General features: G+C 41.8%; 1 protein-coding gene across 1 annotated transcript in view; it reads left to right on the forward strand.

Annotated features, from left to right (window-relative positions):
• The window catches only part of LOC118428905 (beta-1,3-N-acetylglucosaminyltransferase lunatic fringe-like), a 31,361-nt gene that overhangs the window by 4,832 nt on the left and 5,245 nt on the right, over positions 1 to 21,284 (forward strand). Inside the window, exons 2-4 of the mRNA XM_035839189.1 lie at positions 6,726 to 6,774; positions 10,899 to 10,941; positions 16,681 to 16,740. Of these exons, the coding sequence (XP_035695082.1) occupies positions 6,726 to 6,774; positions 10,899 to 10,941; positions 16,681 to 16,740 (152 nt within the window). The remainder of the gene's footprint in view (positions 1 to 6,725; positions 6,775 to 10,898; positions 10,942 to 16,680; positions 16,741 to 21,284) is intronic.

Raw genomic sequence — 21,284 nt, forward strand, 5'->3', positions numbered from 1 at the left:
ATTTGTTCCAGACATGTCGGGAGAACGCAGACATTTTCATTTTCTACAAAGGTCTGCCAAAAACATGTGCTCTCACTACATGCCAAATTGCAGGAATTCTACAGCCCAAGTTTACTCAACAAAGTTAATCAATAGTCTGCATGCAAAGGTTTGGTCAGAACAGGTGATTCTGAGTTTTCTCACAGCACAGTAGCGTGGACTTTGTTGACGGATAAATGAAGAAATGTTGGAATGTCTGTATGGCCCATACTACAGTAAAGGTGATCACCCAGAGGCAAAATGTAAGACAGGGAACAGGTATGTGGGATTGGTACTGTTTGACATAGATAAATCTTGGCTTGGAGGCAGATTTGATTATAATTAGGCTGCTGTACATAACAAAGGAATTTAAAATCTTACTGGAAATGTGTAGGGTGAAAAATGGGTAGCTCTTCTTCACAACACCAAAGAATTTTTCAGACTATAATAAATTGACTGAAATACAGGACCTGTCGCTGATGGTTGGACCAATATTTAAAGCGCAAGGAAACAGAATGACCTGTAGGACTTGCCCACATTGGTAGTTTATAAAACAAACCATCAAAGTCCAAAGAACTTCCGTATTCATCACAAAGCTGCTGTAGAACAGAAAGGTGATCGGCTGTGAGTCTGTTAGAAGGTTTTTATGTAGAATGACCTGTTTGTTGACACAACTGTCTGTGTAAATAGACCAGGCCTAGCCCAGGAGAGATACTGCCACTCTCACAATGGGCAGGAGGGATGTTTGGGTGGGCTAAAACAACTCTACTCCTAATGAAAGTATCAATGTAGCAAGATCAACAAACTCTAGCTTGTGTTCAAAGTTTTCCCCTACCCACCACCACCATTAGGTGAAGGGTTCTTGTGCTCAGGGCTTTTAGTAGCTGATACAGAAGTCTCTGTAGTCTGCCAAATGAAGAACTTTGAAAGCCTTGCCTTTGTTCTTTGTCTCTTCCACATTGATAAATGTTTCCATTAGTCTAATGGTTGTCCCTAAACTATCAGCACAGACTATATGACCAAAGACAAGCCAGGTAAATGTCTGACAATTAGTAGAATATTTTCGAAGAGCCTCTGGCTGAATTCCACTGAAGGTGTACAGTATAGGGCTCAATGTTGGCCACTTGATTTTGAGGTAGGGACATTGGTTGGTTTCTGAGCAGAAAGCGGCTTATGCATGTTTATGTTTTGGCAATGCTAATGGGATAAGATTGTGGTTTAGTGGTGCCAATGGCATTACCCAGATTATGTGGGCTGAATGTTTTGTGTCACAAATTACACTTTGTCCAAGATAAATGGGCGTCTGTACATTTCTGTTTCTTGATAATTGTCCACCCAATGTAGACATTTCACCAACCACAAACACCATCACAGATACTTTCAGGCATTAGTTGGCTGACTCACAGTGATTGTGAAGAAAAGGTTCCACACCAACAGATACTTTGCCAACAGGTGGCCAAAATATTTGGCAAACAAACAGCATCAAAGTTAATCCTGCATTGTAGTTTCAATTGTATGTTTAAATGTGAAAGCACAAATGCGATTTTCCTAAACTTTGGCAATAGAAAAATATTGCCATATGCTATGATATAGACCCCTACATCTCCCCTTCCCCCCTCTGCTGAGCACTATTCCACTGGCAGATGTGGCTTTCATCAAACCATGGCTAAACAAATTTTCACCCCAGTAGGTCTGAGGAAATTCCTGATTTTGCATGTCTGATGACATGTCCCCAGGAGAGTTCATGTTTCCCCACTACTGAGGCCTAAACAAGCTGGAGATGATATTGAAGGAGCGCTACTCTTGTTGGGCTCTTGTAACCAACTTATCGCAGAAACCTGGGGTGATAATTTTGGTCTGGGCTTCTGCAACCTTTCAAGTTTGGCAGAAAATCCACAGGACTCAGATTTGTTCTTATATTCTGTGTGCTTGACAGCAGAGGGAGACTGGTATGTCAGGCAAGATTGATAACAGATATACATACAGGTGTTCCTGTCAAACCAGGTTGAAACTGTCAGGGTATATGACACTGGAAATGCCATGTCTTGACATCTGCTAGACATTAAAGGACCTAAATCCCTTTTAATGGCATTTAAGTGACTATTGATAGGTTTCTTCATAAGATAATGGAGCACTGTTTAAATTTTATGTAGAATCATATATACCAATACGTAGTTGGCAATACATTTTTAAGAACTCCAAGTGCCATAGGGGTTAATCATGCGGTTGTGCAGTTTCTTTATGTTTGTTTTTCCAGTTGTGTGGCTCTTCAGTCCCCGCTGGGCCATGGTATATATAACAGGGACCAGTTCTAGAAGGCCAGAGGTTAGCCCCTGAGAGTTTTGAAGTGTGCTGTCTGCCAGCATCCCTTCTCTGTGGAATAGGTCGTTCCTGACTGCTGGGATAACCCTGAGGTCCCACCAACAATGGGCTCACTTCTGTCCCCATCCCTGCCTGTGTTCTCAGCTGTTCCCATTGGTCCGACCTCGCTGATGTAAACTCCTCCAGGACCTGTCCCACTCCTCATGAGATCTACACTTGGCAGCAGGCAAACAAGAACTTCAATGTGTCATGCCAAAAGTTTTTCACAAATGTGCTGGTGAATGGGCTGGGTATTCCCTTTCATCTTGTTCCTGTGGCCAATATTGGGCTGACCTTCCTGCTATTGAATCAGGATGTGCAGTGGTTCTCGTGGGACCACTTGGACAGTTTACAAGAAGCACAAACTTCACTTTCCTACAACTGCTTTGAAGTAGATCCATCTGAAAAGCTTTTAAAGACAGTTTCTAAGACGTATAAATATCAAACTGCCAATTCTATAGCTATATAGCATCTATGGCTCGCCAGGTACAATAATGTTAAAATGGCAGTGGGCCTAATAAGGGCACTTATAAAAAGTTGGTTACTAGTCCTATTTATGTTGTAACATTGACATGAGACTGATAAACGAAAACCTATGAACTAAAACTACTGTTTGAAGGTTAGGAAATATTGGACTTCCCCAGATTAACATCTGACATGTGCTAAAAGTCTGGACTGCTTCTACAAACCAGTTGCTTGTGTGAAATTGAAATTTTGGTTCTTGGCTCCCCATTTAGGAGGACAAAAGTTACTAAGGACCACCCAGCTTCTCTGTTTGCCTCATCATCAGCCTTTACAAAATACAAAAAGATTGAGAATGGATTCATTTAGATTTGTGTATTTTGCAAACTCTAATTGCTCTACTTGAAATGTGGGTGTATTCTTTACAGAGTGAGTGACATGAGTACCATTGATGAATAGTACATACAGAACGTGTCCTAATTTTTATGCAAGACATGTCCAGGGTAATGTACAGCGGCAGATGTTTTGGCTCATGTTTGATATGCCAACAATGCCATAATGAACCAAAAAAGCTTTGTTCTTATCAACACTATTTCAACAGTATGCATGCATGCATCAGAAGAAATAAATTCTTAATTGCCAGTATGCCCTCCTTAGTATTTTATCCATGTCTGGTAGATTTAGCTGGAAAGACAATGTTCCAATATTATAAAGCGGGAAGATTCTTAAATTACTTGTTTCAGAACCTTTCTCTTGTTTTTTAAAAGGTTTAAAGCATGTTTCTGGTCCCTTTAAATTTTCTGTTTGCCTCCAGCTTGCAGCAACACAAGCTCTGAATCTTGATGGGTCTTTTAACTCTTCCTCACAAAAGAAGGACTTTGTCCCATTTAAAGACTTTGTGTGCCTTTCAGTATGCTCTAGGCCTTCCCTTCTCTGCCTTTGACAATGGTCCTTTGAATGTGTTTCTGCTTGCTTGCAGTTTCGCTCTATACTGTTGTGAGTTTCAAATTCACAAATTCGATGACAGAAAGAATACATCTTCAACGCCATAAAGTCTTCTTACTATTTTCCACTCAGAAGATAAGATTAGAAATAGATTAGATAGATTCTAATTGTTACTTTACATATAAGTGAAAGTGAAAGGGAGATGAGAAGAGAAGGCCTAAAGGTGAATTTCTTTTGTCTGTAGTGGGTTTCCTCTTCTGAGGGAAACAGAGATGGTTAACAGCATTGTTTTCTCACCTGTCTGTCAATATCCCAGCCCCACCTGGCCAGCAGGTGGTCTATTGGAGCAGGTGACAAAGGAACACCCAACAGACAATACCCCATCACCATACCCTTTGTTTTGTACCCTAACAGTTAGACGTTAACTGGACAGAGTTTATCTGTGATAAGATCTAGGTGTCAATGCCACTGATTAACACCCTCTTTCTAACTAAATCTAAAGACCTGGTATTGTCATCTAGTGCAGTGTATGGGCAGTTTTTGCCACTGGACAAAAGTAATATCAAAGTCATTTTTGATATTTCCTCTTTTAGCTTCAATGTGTCTTTGTTCTTGTGTAGCTGTGGATAAAGAGACAATCTTTATGGCCTTGGGCAATTTATCCCACCAAAGATACAGTGTACTCATGATTGATATGCAGCCAGCTGGATGAATTGATTTTAACTTTCAATACTTCTGCACTTTTCACTTCGAGATTTGTTCCCTATCTGTCAATTTAGTTACAAAGCAGAAAATTTTAGTCCAACCCTATAGCTCTACCAAAAGTTTTTCTTCATCACCTCATATGATATGTTGGTATATGAAGGGGTGATGATTTTCAATCTGCAGTTTTCTATTTTGAGACTGGAAAGAGAGACGTTGAAATCCCGTCTTTGTCCTCAAAGTTTATGCTTGTAGTTTGTTGATGTCTGGAGGCAGTGTGTTTTGAAGCAGAGTATAGCCTTTCTGTGTACGAAGGCTTAGCATAAGATCTCTGCTATCCCAAGGACCAATATTTGAGCAGGTGAAGCTTGTGATCATCATGTGAAGTCAGTACTATTGTTGGGCCGGCGGTTCAAACAGCTGGGCCGCGTGCTAAGCTGCTTTATAAACTATGTTAATTCTCGGCAAGGATTCCTGTTGAAGACCCTCTAATTGGCATTTTTCTGAAGCTGGTTTCCCTTTCCATGGAAAAATACAATGCTGACTTGAAAAAAAGGTTCACATTAAGTGTCTGTTGTGAAATATTGAAAGGGCATGGGAACCGATTAAAAAGTGATTATTGTGTAGGACTAATAACGGTTTCCAAACTCTGTATACGTAGTTGGGAACCACTTAGCTCTTTGCTTGGTCACAGGAGTAATCCTTAAATCCTTCCTAATTGTAGGATCCTTTAGAGAGACTACAGACGCTTTCTGTCGTTAAGAACGAGCGCATGTCGGACAGAATTGGCAGGACGGAGGAACCTTTTCATTCTCGATTTCTTGGTACAGACAATAGTGTTGGTGGGCGGGCAGCGGGATGAATAGGGGAGCAGATGTGGTGGAAGTCTGTAAAGGTAAACTAATGAACACAGTCCCTCCTTCAGTCCTTAGTCCCTTTCTGACTGGAAATTTCATGGTAAAGTCTGTTACTCAGTTACCACCAGGGGAACTAACTGTACTGAATCTGATATCATTGGATACACTTATGTCTAAAGAATTAAGAAAAGTTAACACAATATGAAGATTCTTGAAACATTGACACAATCAAGAAGAAACTGTTTGAGGAACATCAAAGATTGTCCCTTGGAGTTTCATGGCATTTACTTGTCAAAACATCACAGGTGAGCATTTTGAACCACAAACAGGGTTGTGATGAGCAGATTGACGCTGGTACTCCGAGAGACCACTGGTCTGGTGTGAGACCTCTGTTCATAAGGCGCCCATTACTAACCTGGAACAATAGCATAATGGCTTTGGAACACGTTTGTGATGGGCGTCCCTGCTGGGTGGGTGGGGGACAGGAGGTGCAGCCAGCTGCCACCCTGTCCTGGTGCTGGGTCGTGGGGCACACAGACAACAGAGCCAGATCCCCTGCCTGGCAACCTGTACCACTTCTCATCTCCCTATACAATCACATGAATCAGGTCCAAGCAAAGCTGGCCGGCCTGGGTTGTGCTTTTTGTGCAGGTTACGCACGTAACCTTTATGTCATGTCTGACGATCCTGTAGGAAGGAAGTTGTTGAAAGGGCTTCCTTGTTCCCACCAGTTAGAGCTCTACAACCACTTTGCCGAAAAATGTGGAGCATGCCAAATTGTACGCTTCATATCCTGAAAGTAGAGCTATACCTAACACCCATACTGGAAGGCAGCTGTGTCCCATATACCAACCGTACCTTGGGTTTTGAGGCAGTTACATTTGTACCTGCCTTTTTCCTTTCTTTTGAACTTGATGTTGGTGTAATCATAAAGGCCAAGTCTCTACATCATACTGGAAATTCCAACCACATGTGGGGGTTCAGCTTTAGATCTGTATCTCTCCTTGTAACACAACCAGGGCACCCCTCCATTCACAAACTTGCTGGTATTCCCAAAGCCAAGGCCAAAGCTAATTACATTAGAGCCCAAGGTCAACAACAATGGTGTGGTGACAGGATGTGTTCTGTGTTGCGGACCCATAGGGTAGCTAGACTTGAACCCCATTAACTGTTGGGTGGTAGTGAAAGAACGTCTCCTCATGTCAATGCCACGCCTCATAAATTTTGTCTAGGTATTCAACATTGTTTTTATGATACAGTGCATCTTTTTCATGGCAGACGCATCAGGAAAACACATGTAGGTCTCCCACACATACAGATTTATAGAAAAGAAATGATAGATTGCACTATGACTGACCTTTTTGTTATTTTGTTTTTCAGACCTTTGTCTTCACTGATTCTGATGACGAACAGCTAAGAAGCAGACTAGGTAAGCAGTCTCGCACTCAAGATAGTCACCTGATATGTTTGAATTTCTTAAACCTTTATTTGCTGGTAGTTCGTTTCACTTAAAATATTTTAAGATTCAGACCCCAGCAATGTCCTGATGTCTTATCTTTGTTAGTATGAATGAAAGTATGGTAACCACAAAGACATCTCCCTACCATCTACGTTTCTCACTGCCAAGCAAAGGTGTACTCAGCAAGCCAGACGTTGCACATACAACACATCAATATTTGGACTAGTTGACACAACTAGCCTCCAGCCTATGGCCGCACCATGACTGATCTAGACTGTGCATGCCTACTTAGCACAAGTAGTCCCAGAAACCTGTGTGATGACAAGGAAACAACTGGCTGTTTCAAAAGGCCGGCCGCTTTGTGCTGCTAAAGAAAGGAAATCACAACATGCACTTGTCCTTCCAAAAACTGTGCCTCACAGCCAAAACATGGCTTTGCATAAAAGTCCACCCTGGCGACTTCTGGGTCCCATTTGTGTATACAGAGATGGAAGGAGACACAATGTAGAAATTAGCTAAATCTACAAAAGTTTGTCTGCAATCAAAGCATTTCCCCTTTGCTGATGTCGGGATCAAGAGCTTAAAAGGTTGATTTAAGCATCTGTGTATCATGCATGCCCCCATCCCTGCCAAACTCTTGTAGTTATTTTGCCTTTGAAGTTTTGCAGACAGATAGTGGCTAGTTACAAGATTACAACACATCCTTTGTAGACAGCAGTATAGTGTGCCTTTCCTCTTGGCCTAGCACCCGAAAAGATTCTGCTGACAGAGCTTGGTCGTCTTATTAACAGTTTTTGAACAGGAGCTATTGAATTAAGACAGGGTTTCCTGCCAATTCCTGGCTGTTAGGGCAAGTAATCTTGAATCCGTCAGAAGAGCATGGAAATGGTTCATGAACAGACAGCAGATAAGGCAGCCTTTGGTTTAAACTTTTTAAGCCTATTAAGGCAGCACACAGATAACAGGTGTCTGCTCAGCTCAAGCAGAAGTTATTTACAAACCTTGCGGCCTGTCTGTCAGGGGTGTATACTAGTACATGGTATTTGGAAGTAGGTCATGCTAAAGAGGGACCACCCAATTTCTTAATTGGCAGGAACATGTTCCACTGACAAGATCTTAAGTAAGCACATACGTTCTTCAGATAATGCATATTTTATATATGTGTATCAATAGAAAAAGGTGACATCCTTTGTTTTGCTGTCAGTTAAATCATGTAGATGGTGCACTGAAAGTGGCCAGTTGTTTTTCTTTTGGGATGTTTTTGATCCGAGGGGATGTTCATGATAGATTGAAAGGTAAAGATTAATATGATTTTCTATAATGGGAAGAAGCCTATTGTCCTCCAGTCATTGACAAATAGATCAGTATCACAGTGGTGACAAGTACTTATACTTTATGCAGGAGGAGAGTAAAATATTTATGATATTTCTTGTTTTCATTCATACCTCTCATAAAATGTGACAGGATGACACATGTTGATTGACCACAAATGATATCGCTTGGGATAATGGTTTACTAAGTGCAGTTCTGATAGCTATGCCCTACTTGTAGTAGGACGCATGTTTTATTTTCCCATGACCCAAGCAGACGCTTTATTTGATATCTGTCCCCAAAGGCAGACATCCTGCTTACTGTAAAGTACCTTTTGTGTAATAACACACATCCTTTGCACCTGGCGTGGGCAGTTCTCTGCTATAGACTGGTTTATGGTACTATTGTGTTGCATGTGCTGAACAGTGAATCTCACCTGCATGAATTATTCATATGCACTTTTCTGGAGCTTTTAACTGTTAAGAAGGAACTATACAAAAACTTTCAGAAAATTTTGCAAAGGTGCAAGTGGTGATCAGTGAATGTACTTACACCTGGACAAAGTCAGACTAGGCTTTCTGATCCCTTTACTACAAAGAGGCTTTGTACTTATTAGATCTCAGTGAATCAGTCATTCTACATCAGGTCTGATCCCCTTGCAGTTTGTCCTTACAGTATCAGACAACAGCAAGGATTTCAAGGACAATGTACAGCACTTTCTGAGACTGCCCTACCTATACCTGTGTTCTTTCACCAAAAAATTCACCACAGAATATCCAACCTGTTCTATTGTTCATGTGACTGAAGTCCGTAGGTGTATCCAGGGTACCATCCGATTTCTACCGGGGCTCCTGGTACTCACTGCCCCTAGAAATCTTTGGGATAGAAGGTAGGGCAGTGAGTGCAAGGAGCACCGGTAGAAATTGGACTGACTTATAATGTTCAGATTAACTAAATGAACCACTTAGGAAAACAAAATATCAAGGCATTTTTCGATTCACAGGTGGCATTTGTAGCTAGACTGGGTACCATCCACCGTAGTAATTCCTAGCTCAATTTCTCTTTGGGTTAGCAATGGAGAATGGTACCCAGGCTAAGTTCTAGTAGGCTCGGACAAACGGCCAAGTGTATCCAGTAGAAATCTTATCTGCCAGCACAGGTAACAATCTGGAGTTGTTGTAGTACTGATAACGGCCTATTGTAGTGGCAAGCTTGGGATCTTACCCTTGAATAAACAAGACTTAATGTAGGGGCCTTTAGATGGAGTTTATTTAGGTTGTTGGCAGAGGTTCCGACATTATATTTGTGTTGCACAGAAAAGGATCCATTTACGATCGTTTGCATAGGGGTGACTCCTGCCCTTTCAACTACAGAAACTCGATCTGTGCCGTTTTGCTTCTACCAGGGGATGACTGTAAGTTTATTTAAGCAGGTACTTCATAGGTGGGATCATATTACAGACCTGTGCTGTTCGTCATGCGAAAGTCAGGAGAGAAAACAAAATGTAAAGAAAACGCAGCATAACGGAAATCAACAAATATCATTCCTTTCCTCCTAGTTGGAAGAAAGGTCCAAGGAATTGAAGGATACCTGGATTTTGGTTAGGAATATGGAAAAAAGCATGTACTCAGTATACTTATAAGCATTGAAAGTGGCATTTGTCTAGTCAAGGGACTGTAGAGTTGTTAAAAAGTGTTCTCTATTGGAGGAGACAGAAGTGGTCGGTTTTGGATGGTGGAACTTACTTCAATGAGTACTTCAGAGTCTCTTGACACTACCGATATAGTCTGCAATTGTGACAGACAACTCTGTCCTACAACGATGTGAAGAACCGTAGAGCTTTTCCCATGTCAAGGGCAAGGTACTGAAATAATGGAGAGGTCAAAGGAGCAACAGGATTTGGGCCAGTTGTAAGCAGACCATGTATGGCCCTTGTAAACGCTCGTATTGATTTTCAATCGATTTGACAGCACTTGTATGATATGCTATCCAAAAATAGACTAATTCAATGTTGAGAGGTCTAGAAAACCAGTTACGTTTGGAATAGAATAGCTGAGAAGGAATTTGACAATGATTTATGCTGAATTCAGAAGAACTCCCTACGTATTACGCTAAATTAAGGGAGGCAATTATGCTAAATTTAGTCGCTTTGCTACGAATTACATAGATAAGATGGTTTCCCTACGAATTACGGGAAATAAAAATAGGCTGCCTACGCCTTACGTAAAAGAGCATGCAAACCCTCTGCCTAAGGTAAAGATCTTTTGTAATCAGCCAACATAGCTTTTGACTCTGAGATAATATTACTTGATACCTTAATCATAGACCAATCCAAAGCTTGACCTTTCTCCAAATTAGATTTCTCTCTGCCACGTTTGACCAATTATGGTTATTATTCATTAATTTATGCTTATTAGCAGTATGTTTCCTGTGCTCCATGTCTGTAAGTCTGGATACCAGACCTCAGCCCGATCTCAAAAATATCTCCCCACATGAAAGATATTTTTGAGATCAGGCTGGGGTCTTGTACCCAGGCTACATGTCTGTGTGATACTGTAGCTGTTCCCTGATTGTAGACGTGTTGTCAACTTCACAAAAGAGTGTTTGTTGCTCCTTTCTGTAAGATGTTTCATTCTATGTGTGATTTTCACATGACTAATGTTGTATAAAGGCCAATGAAAACATGATAATGAAGTGTCTTGTCAGTACTGTGGATGTTGATGTATTGATGAACGTCACACTTGATCTTACTGTAAATAAGACATTTCTTCTGTGTGTTACAGGTGACCACCTGATCAACACCAACTGTTCCAGCTCGCACATGAGGTAAGAACACCTTGCACATGTCATGTACGTGACACCAGCACCCAAGCTAACTTCCAGGAGTTAACTCATGTTGGAAGATTCTGTGCAATGTACTAGAGCAGAAAATTGTAGTTGTGGTGAATCAAGAAAACGGGCAAGAATCACCATGGATAGCTTTTAACTGTTGTCTTTGTTTGTTTGAACCTTTATTTATTCATGATTGCTCAAATCGGCCTGCTGGCCGCTTTTCATTGAGGTCATGAGGCAAGAATTGTCCATGAAAAGAACTCAATGTTGAAAAGATATCACTTCCTTGTGGCTTGTGAAGTTCATTTCAAATATTTATGAACATAGTGCAACTTAGACCTACAGTCAAACCTGTACAAGTGACCACCTCTACAAAAGGACCACCTGGCCAATGCGATCACTTGTTGGTGGTCCCTTCCATGATTCTTCCCAATGATTGACCACCTGTCCGCAGAGACCTGTTTTTCTTGGTCCCCAGAGTGATCTTCCTTGGAATTTCAACTGTAACATTATATAATGCTTGTAACACACTCAAAGAAAACCATTTGGGCCTTTTGGGTGAACATGATGAAACTGAGTCTACCAAAAACCTTCTGTGATTGGAAAGATTTCTTTAACTATATAGAGAGCAGTTGTCCTCTTACCTTGAGTAACATTGTATGAAGATGTCATCACACCTCAAGGGAATTTGTGAGTGAATAGATGATCTCATCCATCTTCTTGAAGTGTGGGAATTTGGATAAGATAATAGAGGTGATCAAACACTTCATTAATATGAAAGGGATTTCATACCATGCTTAATTAGTTACAGTCTAATCCAAATTAATGGATTACATTACAGACAATGGCAGGATTCTGAAGCAGGCTTACAGGGAATTAGCCAGGTGCTAAGTATGTGAGATATAATGAGATCTGTGAAACCAAGGAGGTTGAAACACAAAATATTCACAGTCAAAGTGGCAACTTTTTTTTTTCTCTGCCCTTTCCACTACTGTAAGATGCAGCTGTCCCCTATCCGAAATTTAGGTACAAGCAGAGGTTAGACTCGGCTGATTTTTGACATTTTTAGGCTTTCTATTTTGCACCGTGTTCTTTATAAACTTTTAAGAAAACAGTACAAATTAGAAAGCTTGATAAAAATGCCTAAAAACGTCAAAAACAGCAGGAGCCTAGCGTCTGCTTGGAGAGTAGACTTCAGGTACCCTTCCTCTTTGTAAGGAGTGAATGCACCTGCATCAGTGTGTCCAATCTTCCTGACAAGTTGCTGAGGACTGACAGCAACTGCCAGTTCAGACCTGAGCCCAGGTTACTGTGTGGTTACATGCCCGGCCCAACCTCTGTGTCTCCAGGGTCTGGGGTGGTGCGTTTAGTGGCTTCTGCTGCAGCCTACAGGGAGAAGGGGGGAGGTTTGGAGTGTGGCTGCCTCCCCCTCATGTCAACAGGTCATACAGTGAGGAAGTTGCAAGATAGCTACTATGGATATAGAGTTTGGATACTTGGATCCTTTATTCAGCCCACCAGCTATCATACATAATTTGTAGGTAGCAAATTTTCCTGGACTGGAGACATTAAAACATGACACAAAAATCTAAACAACTGGTATGCTTAGGATTCAGATTTCGAAAGTTGATTAGATTTGAAACGCTAAGAAAATTTTTTAAGCTAGGAAAAGACATTTTACTAATTCAGTTTTGTAGATCTACCATGCAGAACTGGAACTGGAACATTTTTGTTAGTAGGTGAAATTGCAACTGGTTTCCACTTACATCAACATCCAATATTTTAGACAAAACAACTCCAGCATTGGTGTTGCACTGGGTATGTCATGCATACAAATACTTTTCGGCTCCGGCAAACTCCTGTATTTTCCCAAAACAATCAACTGCTTTCCTTTCATGTTGAATGTCAAAATTAGGTATAATATCATTTCATGCATTCCCTTTTTCTGAAGTAATGTATTACTGCTACCAGCTGTGAAGTATGGCAGTTTCTGGTTATAATCTTTCATCGTGTAATGGTGCGATATTTCCTAACTGTGCAGCTTAATCTGTTGTGGTGTCCCCAGTGACAACTTTTGTTATTGTTCAATCTCAGATACAGTCAAAGTTGTCACCACAGCCTCACATGTCCAGTTTGCTTTCCATAGACACAGCCACATTCTTGTCCTGCCTCAGTTTGTCATTTTCATCTGGTATTTCATAACAGCTGCAGCCTAAAACATCAGACCCCAGACAGTACACATTCACACCTGAAGTTTAGCCGCCTGTGGGTCATTTTAGGAACTGCAACTGTCTCAGCTTATTTTTCAAATTTGTTAAATGAAACCATTTTTTACAGTCTCATTTGTTTCTCTCTGGACTTTTTACCTTTAGTCAAGAGGGTAATATTTTGCTAGCCTGATTAAATCTCGCTTATAGCAGCCCGCCAAACATCCGCCGGCGGGGAGGGGCCAGTTAGAGCCCTGGACAGCGGAGTTTGTGTTACACAGACTAATATTTTGCTAGTTATAATGTTACATTGCCATAAGAATTGCTGTACAAAATTTGACTTCCGACACACACCAAGACAAACGAACACTGAGATGGAACAATACCTATTACAGAGTTCTGTTACACTACCTAAAAGTTTTGACTAGCAGTAGCCAGTGTAGGGAAGTGGCACAGCCTACCAGTACTTGCCCTTTGACCTGGACCTGTTGTCTGCCCTGGCAGCAGCAGGGGTGTGTGACAAATTGATTAGAATATGGAGAAGATTGGAAGTTGGTGATTGACAACCATGAAAGCATGAAGGTGGCATTGACTTGACCAGGGTCAGTGTAATTTTGATGTAGATAACAAGGCATATTGTTCGCAATACTCGGATGGTCAGTAATTGATGTATCACGGATTCTATGGGCCAGGAGGTCAGCTGTGTAACAGTGGCTACTGGACAAAACAATCAACAGGTAGCTCCCAAATACATCAAATGCATGACACACTTGTTGTTTAAACTAAGGTAGGTGGTTATATAGGTGTATCTCGCTAACCTGTAAATTGCTGCCTTTTACCCAACCTTTTGCAATCTGACAGTCCGACACGACTTCTCTCACTGATTATGCAAATTACCGACAATGAATGTGCAATCACCTCAGTCATCAGGGCATAATTTCCCACCATTTGTCTGTACTTGTTCCTGTATGAGAGTTATCCAGGGGTGCCCTGGACAGAATGGGAGGCAGTTTGTTTGCAGGTGTTGCCCTCCCACCAAACCAGATGTGCAGTTATTGTTAGAGAGAGAATGATTAGAGGGTCATTTGGTCATGCACCTATCAATGCACAGGGGAATGGTGGATGGGGAGGGGAATGTCTTTCCATCTTTATGTACCACAGTAAACTTTGGTTACACATGAATGAAAAAATAGAACAGCTGTCAAACTTGCCCAAGAAGAACAGGTGGTCATTATTAAACTCCAAGCAAATACTACAGTAGCATAAGATAATATCAAAAACTGCCAGAGGAGTGAAACTGGCTTTAGTAGTGTGTCTTGCTTCTGGCAAATGGACACCTCTTGGCTGACTACACTCCTTAGCCAGTTTGGTCCTATTTTATGCCATCGTAGGATTTGCTTGGAGATTACGGTCATTATGGGATTGATTATCTAAGGGACCACCAAAAAGTGGTCGTATTCACCAGGTGATCTCTATGTAGAGGTGGTCAGTTGTAAAATGATTTGTAAAATTCAAAATCACAATGGCAGGGTTAAAGTCAGAGATTGAAGTAGCAAGTATAGATCTAATGTGATGTTCAACTCCATTCAACAGCGTCAGTGAGGACTCAGGACCAGCAGATATATGGTGATGAAATAAGGGACACAGTTATATGCAGCAGTACCTCAATTACTTAGTAACTTTTAGTGATTGCTGTTATATTCACAATCAATCTTATGCTTCAAATCTTAGTTTGTGCACATAGAAAAAGAAAAACACCATAAAATGAAGGCAACTGTGCTATTGTCTCCTCTTCCCCTTTTGATAGTTGCACTGAGGAGATGCCCCATAACAAATTGTTCTGACAGAAAACACTTGGAGGTTACCCTGAAAGGTTTCCTGGGCCATTGTGGAGGGGAGACAAAGTGAATATTTCTCTACTTTCAGTAGAATTTGATTAATCAAAATGTTTGATTAATTGGGACAATATGTTGTATGGGAGGGACTTGGTAAGGTTAATCAAAATGTGTTTTTTTAAGTTGCTCTCATAATTGTGCTTTCAACAGTGGTGAAATTGAAGGATTTAGCTACATCAGAGAATGTTACTCTAGCAAAAAACTCATTAAGTATGATGTCAAGCAAGCTTAACTTTGTTGTGTTAAGAAATACTCCAGAATATCTGTAAAAACAATTTGTTGAGAGCTGGTGCTAACCACCAAAAGAAAACCATAGTGGGAATGTAGCTATTTCATGGATATTGATAGTCAAAGGAAAAAAAATCTGTCACCCAAAGCCGTCGTAGATGAAGTTTGAGTTGAGAAAGGTTCATGTAGTCTGTGTGACTCTGTGGCATTCTTGTTCTTGGAGCAATAACGAATGATTTATGGCATGTTGAGACTAGGTTGGTGAATGGTTATCGCACAGTGTTTACAAGTTCAGGTATTTCCTGTTCCGACCTAATGTTGCATGTTTGTCTAGCCTGACTACTTCGGTATGTTCTCACGCTTGTTAGTACTTCTGGTGGAAGTACCAGCACTAGTAGCAGAGAGAAGTCCCAAGATTATGTGTGAATGCCACATCGTGATTAAATTGAAATCATAGGTTACAAGGCAAGGGTCCCTGCTTTCAAATCTCTCCACCCACACAGAAATTATTCTTTTCATTAGCAACTGTATGGGAATTATCATAAGCCATGGGCTTTGGGTTCAACAAGGACGTGATTTAGATGTCCTTGGGTTAAATCTGTCTACAGAAGTTTTCTTCATGGTAAGCCGAGTGGGATGATGTCATAAGAGAGCAATGACAGAGGCGCCCATTCCAACAATGCTGCGTGACGACAGTGTGACAAAGGTGTTTCAACTGGTGTATTGTGAGGAAAGTCCTAGAAACTAGTGTCGGGTCAGGTCATGCGCTGTGTACTGCATGACAGTGACTCATCATCTGGTCTTAAGATATCACTCAAATAACTTAATTGTACACTTGTTACGCAGGTGAAGTCGCGTGGCGCAGCGGCGGCATTTGTGCCTCGTGACCGAGAGGTTGCAGGTTCGAATTCGACTGCGTGTCACCGATCTTGTGCCCTTGGGAAAGGCACTTAACACGACTTTCCTCACTATGCTCAGGTGAAAATGAGTAGCAGGTGCAATGGCCTAGTGGGTAGAGTGTTTGCCTTGCATTCGGAAGGTCGTGAGTTCAATCCCGGCCGAGTCATACCAAAGACTATAAAAATTGTACATGCTGCTTTCTTTGCTTAGCACTCAGCATTCGGGAAAGAGTATGGAAGTTGAACATACACCACTACCAGTGGACTAGCCCCCTGCTGTAGTGATTGCGTTGTGTGTGGTCCAGGGCTAATGAAACAGAGATGGGCACCGCCCTATGTGCCAGAAATGGGCACCGCCCTTGGCGCGGGAAGGGTTTAACTTTAACTAACACTTATTACTGCTTTTATTAAATCTTCTTTCTCTCCATCACTTACAGCATATCTCCATATAGGTGTCAGTATGATACCCCTGTTTCTGACCATTGCCTTTTGTGTTCCCTCCAGGCAAGCACTGTGCTGTAAGATGGCTGTGGAGTATGACATGTTCCTGCAACAAGAAAAAAGGTCAGACAATGTTCCCTTCTATTCTGTGGCACCACAGTGTTAGGGACTGTACGGCATTTAGTGAGGGTCGGGTCAAAATTTTTTTGCTAGGCCCTCCCCCCAGGTCAAAATTTTTTTGCTAGGCCCTCCCCCCAAGTCAAAATTTTTTGCTAGGCCCTCCCCCCTCCTATCAACTTTGAAAAAATATTCAAGACGCCAATTAATTACTGCGCTCCCCTTTGGAAATGTGCTTTGCGTCATACTTTTTCACGATTTTCATCGCGAAGCGATCTCTCACCCCCTAGTAAAAAGGGAAACTGAATGGCTCAAAATATCTGCTTGATAGAGCGATAAATATCTGATTCATAGAGGCATAAATATTTGCTTTTAGACTAAAATTATTTCATTGCTTTGATATCCAAACAAAACCTAAAAAGCATGCACCTGGATTTCTAGTAGATTTGCGCCCCGAAGCGGCGCGCGCCCCGCCCCCTTATTTTACGCATTGCTTTGGGGTCTGCGCGGCTTGACGGAAACTATTTTCAATTTACATATATTTTTGACTTTTTCTTTGTTCTGTGGTGGTAATAACTAAGCTTTATCTGACAGTAAATCGGGCAGAAAATGACAACAAAAACGACAGCAAGATTCGACTAACCAAAACTGTAGTGGGGAGGGGGACGCCGAAGAGTGACGCTGATTTTTCCGAGGCAGAGTCGACCGTCCGCCTCTCTCTAGGTGCCGGCTGGCATGAGAACGCAGACTTGCAGGAGATCTAAAAATGCCATGCTTTTTTGCCACGATTTCCTGCATTGCATTTTGATGGGCATTTTGCTGGTTCAATCAAATTTCTATTACAAAAGCACGAGGGTTTCAAGTTTTTGAGATTATGACGTCCCCGTGTCTGGCGCCAAAGGCACGAAGCATCGCAAGGTAGTTCCGGGGAAATTTTGAAATCTTGACCCTCTTAAATTTAAAAGCGAATTCCTGCAGTTTGAGGGATATATTTTGCTGGCAAACAAAGCAAAGTTTAATGGCATTTTTTTTTAAATACAAAATTAAATCCCCCCCGAACACATTATCACGATGTCGGCCACCAAAGGCGCGAGGCCGGTCACGTCAAAAGGGATCCAGGGGAATTTGCAAATCATTACCCTTGAGCTCTGAAACGCCATTTCATACTTTTTGAGGGCCCTAGGGGAAAACTTTGTTGGCAATCTAGAGTTAAAAATAACATTTCTGTGGGTGAAAAAGGTTTTCGAGGGCGATGCATAGGCCCTGCCCCTTACGCATTTTCACTGCTGTGTTCAGCACCAACCTTTGAGCGCGCGATCCCTTGATTAATTGCGAAGGTCCAGAAAAATTTTGAAATCTTGACCCTCTGAAACGCCATTTCTTGGATTTTAAGGGACAAGTTTTGCTGGTAGACCAAACTATTTTTTTTTGCTTGACCCTCCCCCCAAGTCAAAAATTTTTTGCTAGGCCCTCCCCCTGGCTCAATATTTTTTTGCTTGGCCCTCCCCCCTCTGGCGACCGGCCCTCCCCCCTCGCTAAATGCCGTACGGTCCCTAAGACAGCCTACTTGTGTGTCCTTTCAGTACAGTTAGAATCTTATCATGGAACTAGCTCTATATGTTACCTTGATGTAAACTTCTGTTCATGGCCTTTTGAACCTTTGAAAGAAAAAGATGGCAAACATTCATGAACTTGTTAGTTTGCTGAATCAGGAGTCTTATCATAAAATCACACAATTATATTATATATTATTATTAGCTAACAGTGAAAACTATTTTGAAAGTATCTTCACATGGAAGAAAGGTCCTTCAAAGGTTAGCATGACAACAGGCTGAAAAATGAAGTGATCTACTTGTACCAGTGAGTGGTCTGTGATTCCCTGCATGGTGCCCAAACATTCATGTTCTGCCTATTCACTTCATGGATGAAGTCATTGGCCCGAATGCCTTTGGTGGCACCCAGTTGCCATGGCAATGTCAACCAATCAAATGTCAAACACAGTTTCTTCCCATCATTACCAATGGACACAGGCAGTCCTTTGTCTTGTTTTAAGAGACAACAGAGCTTCAAACTAGTCACAAGGAAGTTGCAGAAGTCAGATGTCACTGATAGGAATGTTGGTTAAGATCCTCACACTGCAGCTGACCCATGTATGCGGGCACCTTCGGCAGATTTGTATCATATTCCTGAAAGAAATTCGGAGAATTTGATGGACAAGTTGTCATGAGAGACCTTCATGGGAAATCTTTGGCAAACAAACTGTTGGTCATTTGTTGCTTGGCTGGCATGTGCATGCATACTTGGCAGGCACCACGACAGCCACCGTATCCCACCGTATCGCCTTTCGTATTCAGCGCCACTTGTCGCCATGTATCCGTTACACAACTGGTGCAACAAGAGAACCCAAGAAAAGGAACAACTTATAGAGTTGTATCTTTACCAGGAAAGCAAAAAAACAACAGGAATGCACATTCAAGACACACTTAGCAATCAGGCATCTAATTGAGATGGTTCAGCTGCTGGAAAGACATGTATGAAAAATCATCAAATACATAGAGGACTCTATCAAGACTGATGTTTTAATGTACAGCAATTTGAAGGACTGATCTAAAGTGCTAATGTAATGAGTAAGGAAGTCATCTGGTAGATATGCAGGTTAGATAAGACAGCAACTGAAAGACAAAAATTATAATGAAGCTGTAGCAAAGTTAAGAAAACTAAAAGGTCTAGAATATTTAACATGTCAGAGATAATGAGATGGCTATTGATGAGAGTTATCTTGTCATTCTTTACAGAAGCATCTTAAAGAAGTGACAAATCTTTTAAGATGTAGGTTGTTATCATAGTGAAACAAGCTAGTGTGTGCTCACGCATGTAAGCCCTTTGTAAGGCCGGTTCATCATCTTACAGTCCAGTGTAAATAGCCCAGGTGAAGCCTGACAAGGCTGTTATTACATGTTATTGGGAGGTAATCCTGTCTGGATGAGAGGTAACTCTGAGTTTGATCTGGGGGATGGGCTCACAGCTCATACCACAGTGGCAATAGTCCTAGCATGGCCCTTAGGTAAGCATGACCGTTTAGCCAGTCATGCTAGGTACATTCCATACTGCAAGCCTTGTGGAAAATAGGATGGGTGGCTGAGGTAGGCTCATGGGCATTCAATCCCATACTCCATGGAGAACTTGCAGAGTAGCACAAATGTCTGTAGTGGGACTTTTGTTGATGCAAATACTTGTCCATGAATGCGGCAACTAATGTTGGCCACAAGACGTATTATATATCAATCCAAATTTCAAACATTCATGTCTTGTAAGTTGTGAATTGGAAACCACCCATCAGAAAAGAAACAAAAACTAAAGTATGCCAATCTTGTGTTGTCTCAATTTTGCTTTACGGCTGTGAGTCATGGACCCATGAATACTTCTCAGACCAGAAAACTGGACAGTTCCTTCACCAGGATGCTATGTGTTGTATACAACAAAGTGAACAAACCTTGGTGGGAACACTCAGCAAACAAAGAACTCTATGGGACTCTTACACTAATCTCTACTGTAGTTATGTCATCATCGGTCGACGTGATCAAATGTAGACATGTTCGCACATGTCTACACACGACGGGGTTATACCGCCCCTTACGGGGTGACATACCCTTTCGTAGGCTAATTACAAGACGGGGATGCGCCAGGTCTCCCGTCCGGGTGAATGATGTAATTCACCATGTGGCTGATACGAGACAGAGGTTCGCCAGGCCTCCATCCGGGTGATTTGAAGTGAATCACCAACTCCTGACAGAAGGATTTGCACCAATACACACCGCACCATCGCACGTGTGGGGGTTCTTTAACGTGCATGGGGTATGGCTCTCCCCATACACGGGACCTCCATTTAACGTCCTATCCGAGGGACGACTCATTTTTTCACTTGAGTAAAGTGAGGAAAGTCGTGTAAAGTGCCTTTCCCAAGGGCACAAGACCGGCAACACGGTAGGCGGATTCGAACCGGCGACCTCTCGATCACGGGCCGAATACAATACCACTGTGCTACGCGGCCCCACCGTGGCACAGTTATGTAAGTTGTGTAATATATGTTCCTTTTCTGTAAAGCTCCTCTATTATTGCCAGATTGAACATTAGCAAAATTACACCAGTTTGCTTACATTAAAACTGGATAAACATAGCTATCCTAAAGCTCCCCTTGCTTCAGTTAAACATACCCATTTCCTTAAAAGCACATCTTCCGCAACTGTCAGTCAATGGCGTCTGGCGTTATCAGAAATCCCCACAGTGCTTTGTTTCTCATATCTGATTAGCTGGGAGCCCTAATGAGTATGCCCCGTGGTATCATTACATCCTTGTCCCCTAGATATCTGACATGTTGTCTACCCAACCCACAGAACACTTCCTTAACAAGGAGAATGAAACAGCCCCCTGCCCAGGGCAGCATTCACATGGCCTTTTTTGTCTCACGTGCCCAGTTGAACTTGACCATTGTTGAGATTCCAAGAATTTATATGGTGAATGGTGAGGCAGTGCAGTGATGGTCGTCCAGT

The sequence above is a fragment of the Branchiostoma floridae genome, chromosome 13 (assembly GCF_000003815.2).
Source record: "Branchiostoma floridae strain S238N-H82 chromosome 13, Bfl_VNyyK, whole genome shotgun sequence".
NCBI lineage: Eukaryota > Metazoa > Chordata > Leptocardii > Amphioxiformes > Branchiostomatidae > Branchiostoma > Branchiostoma floridae.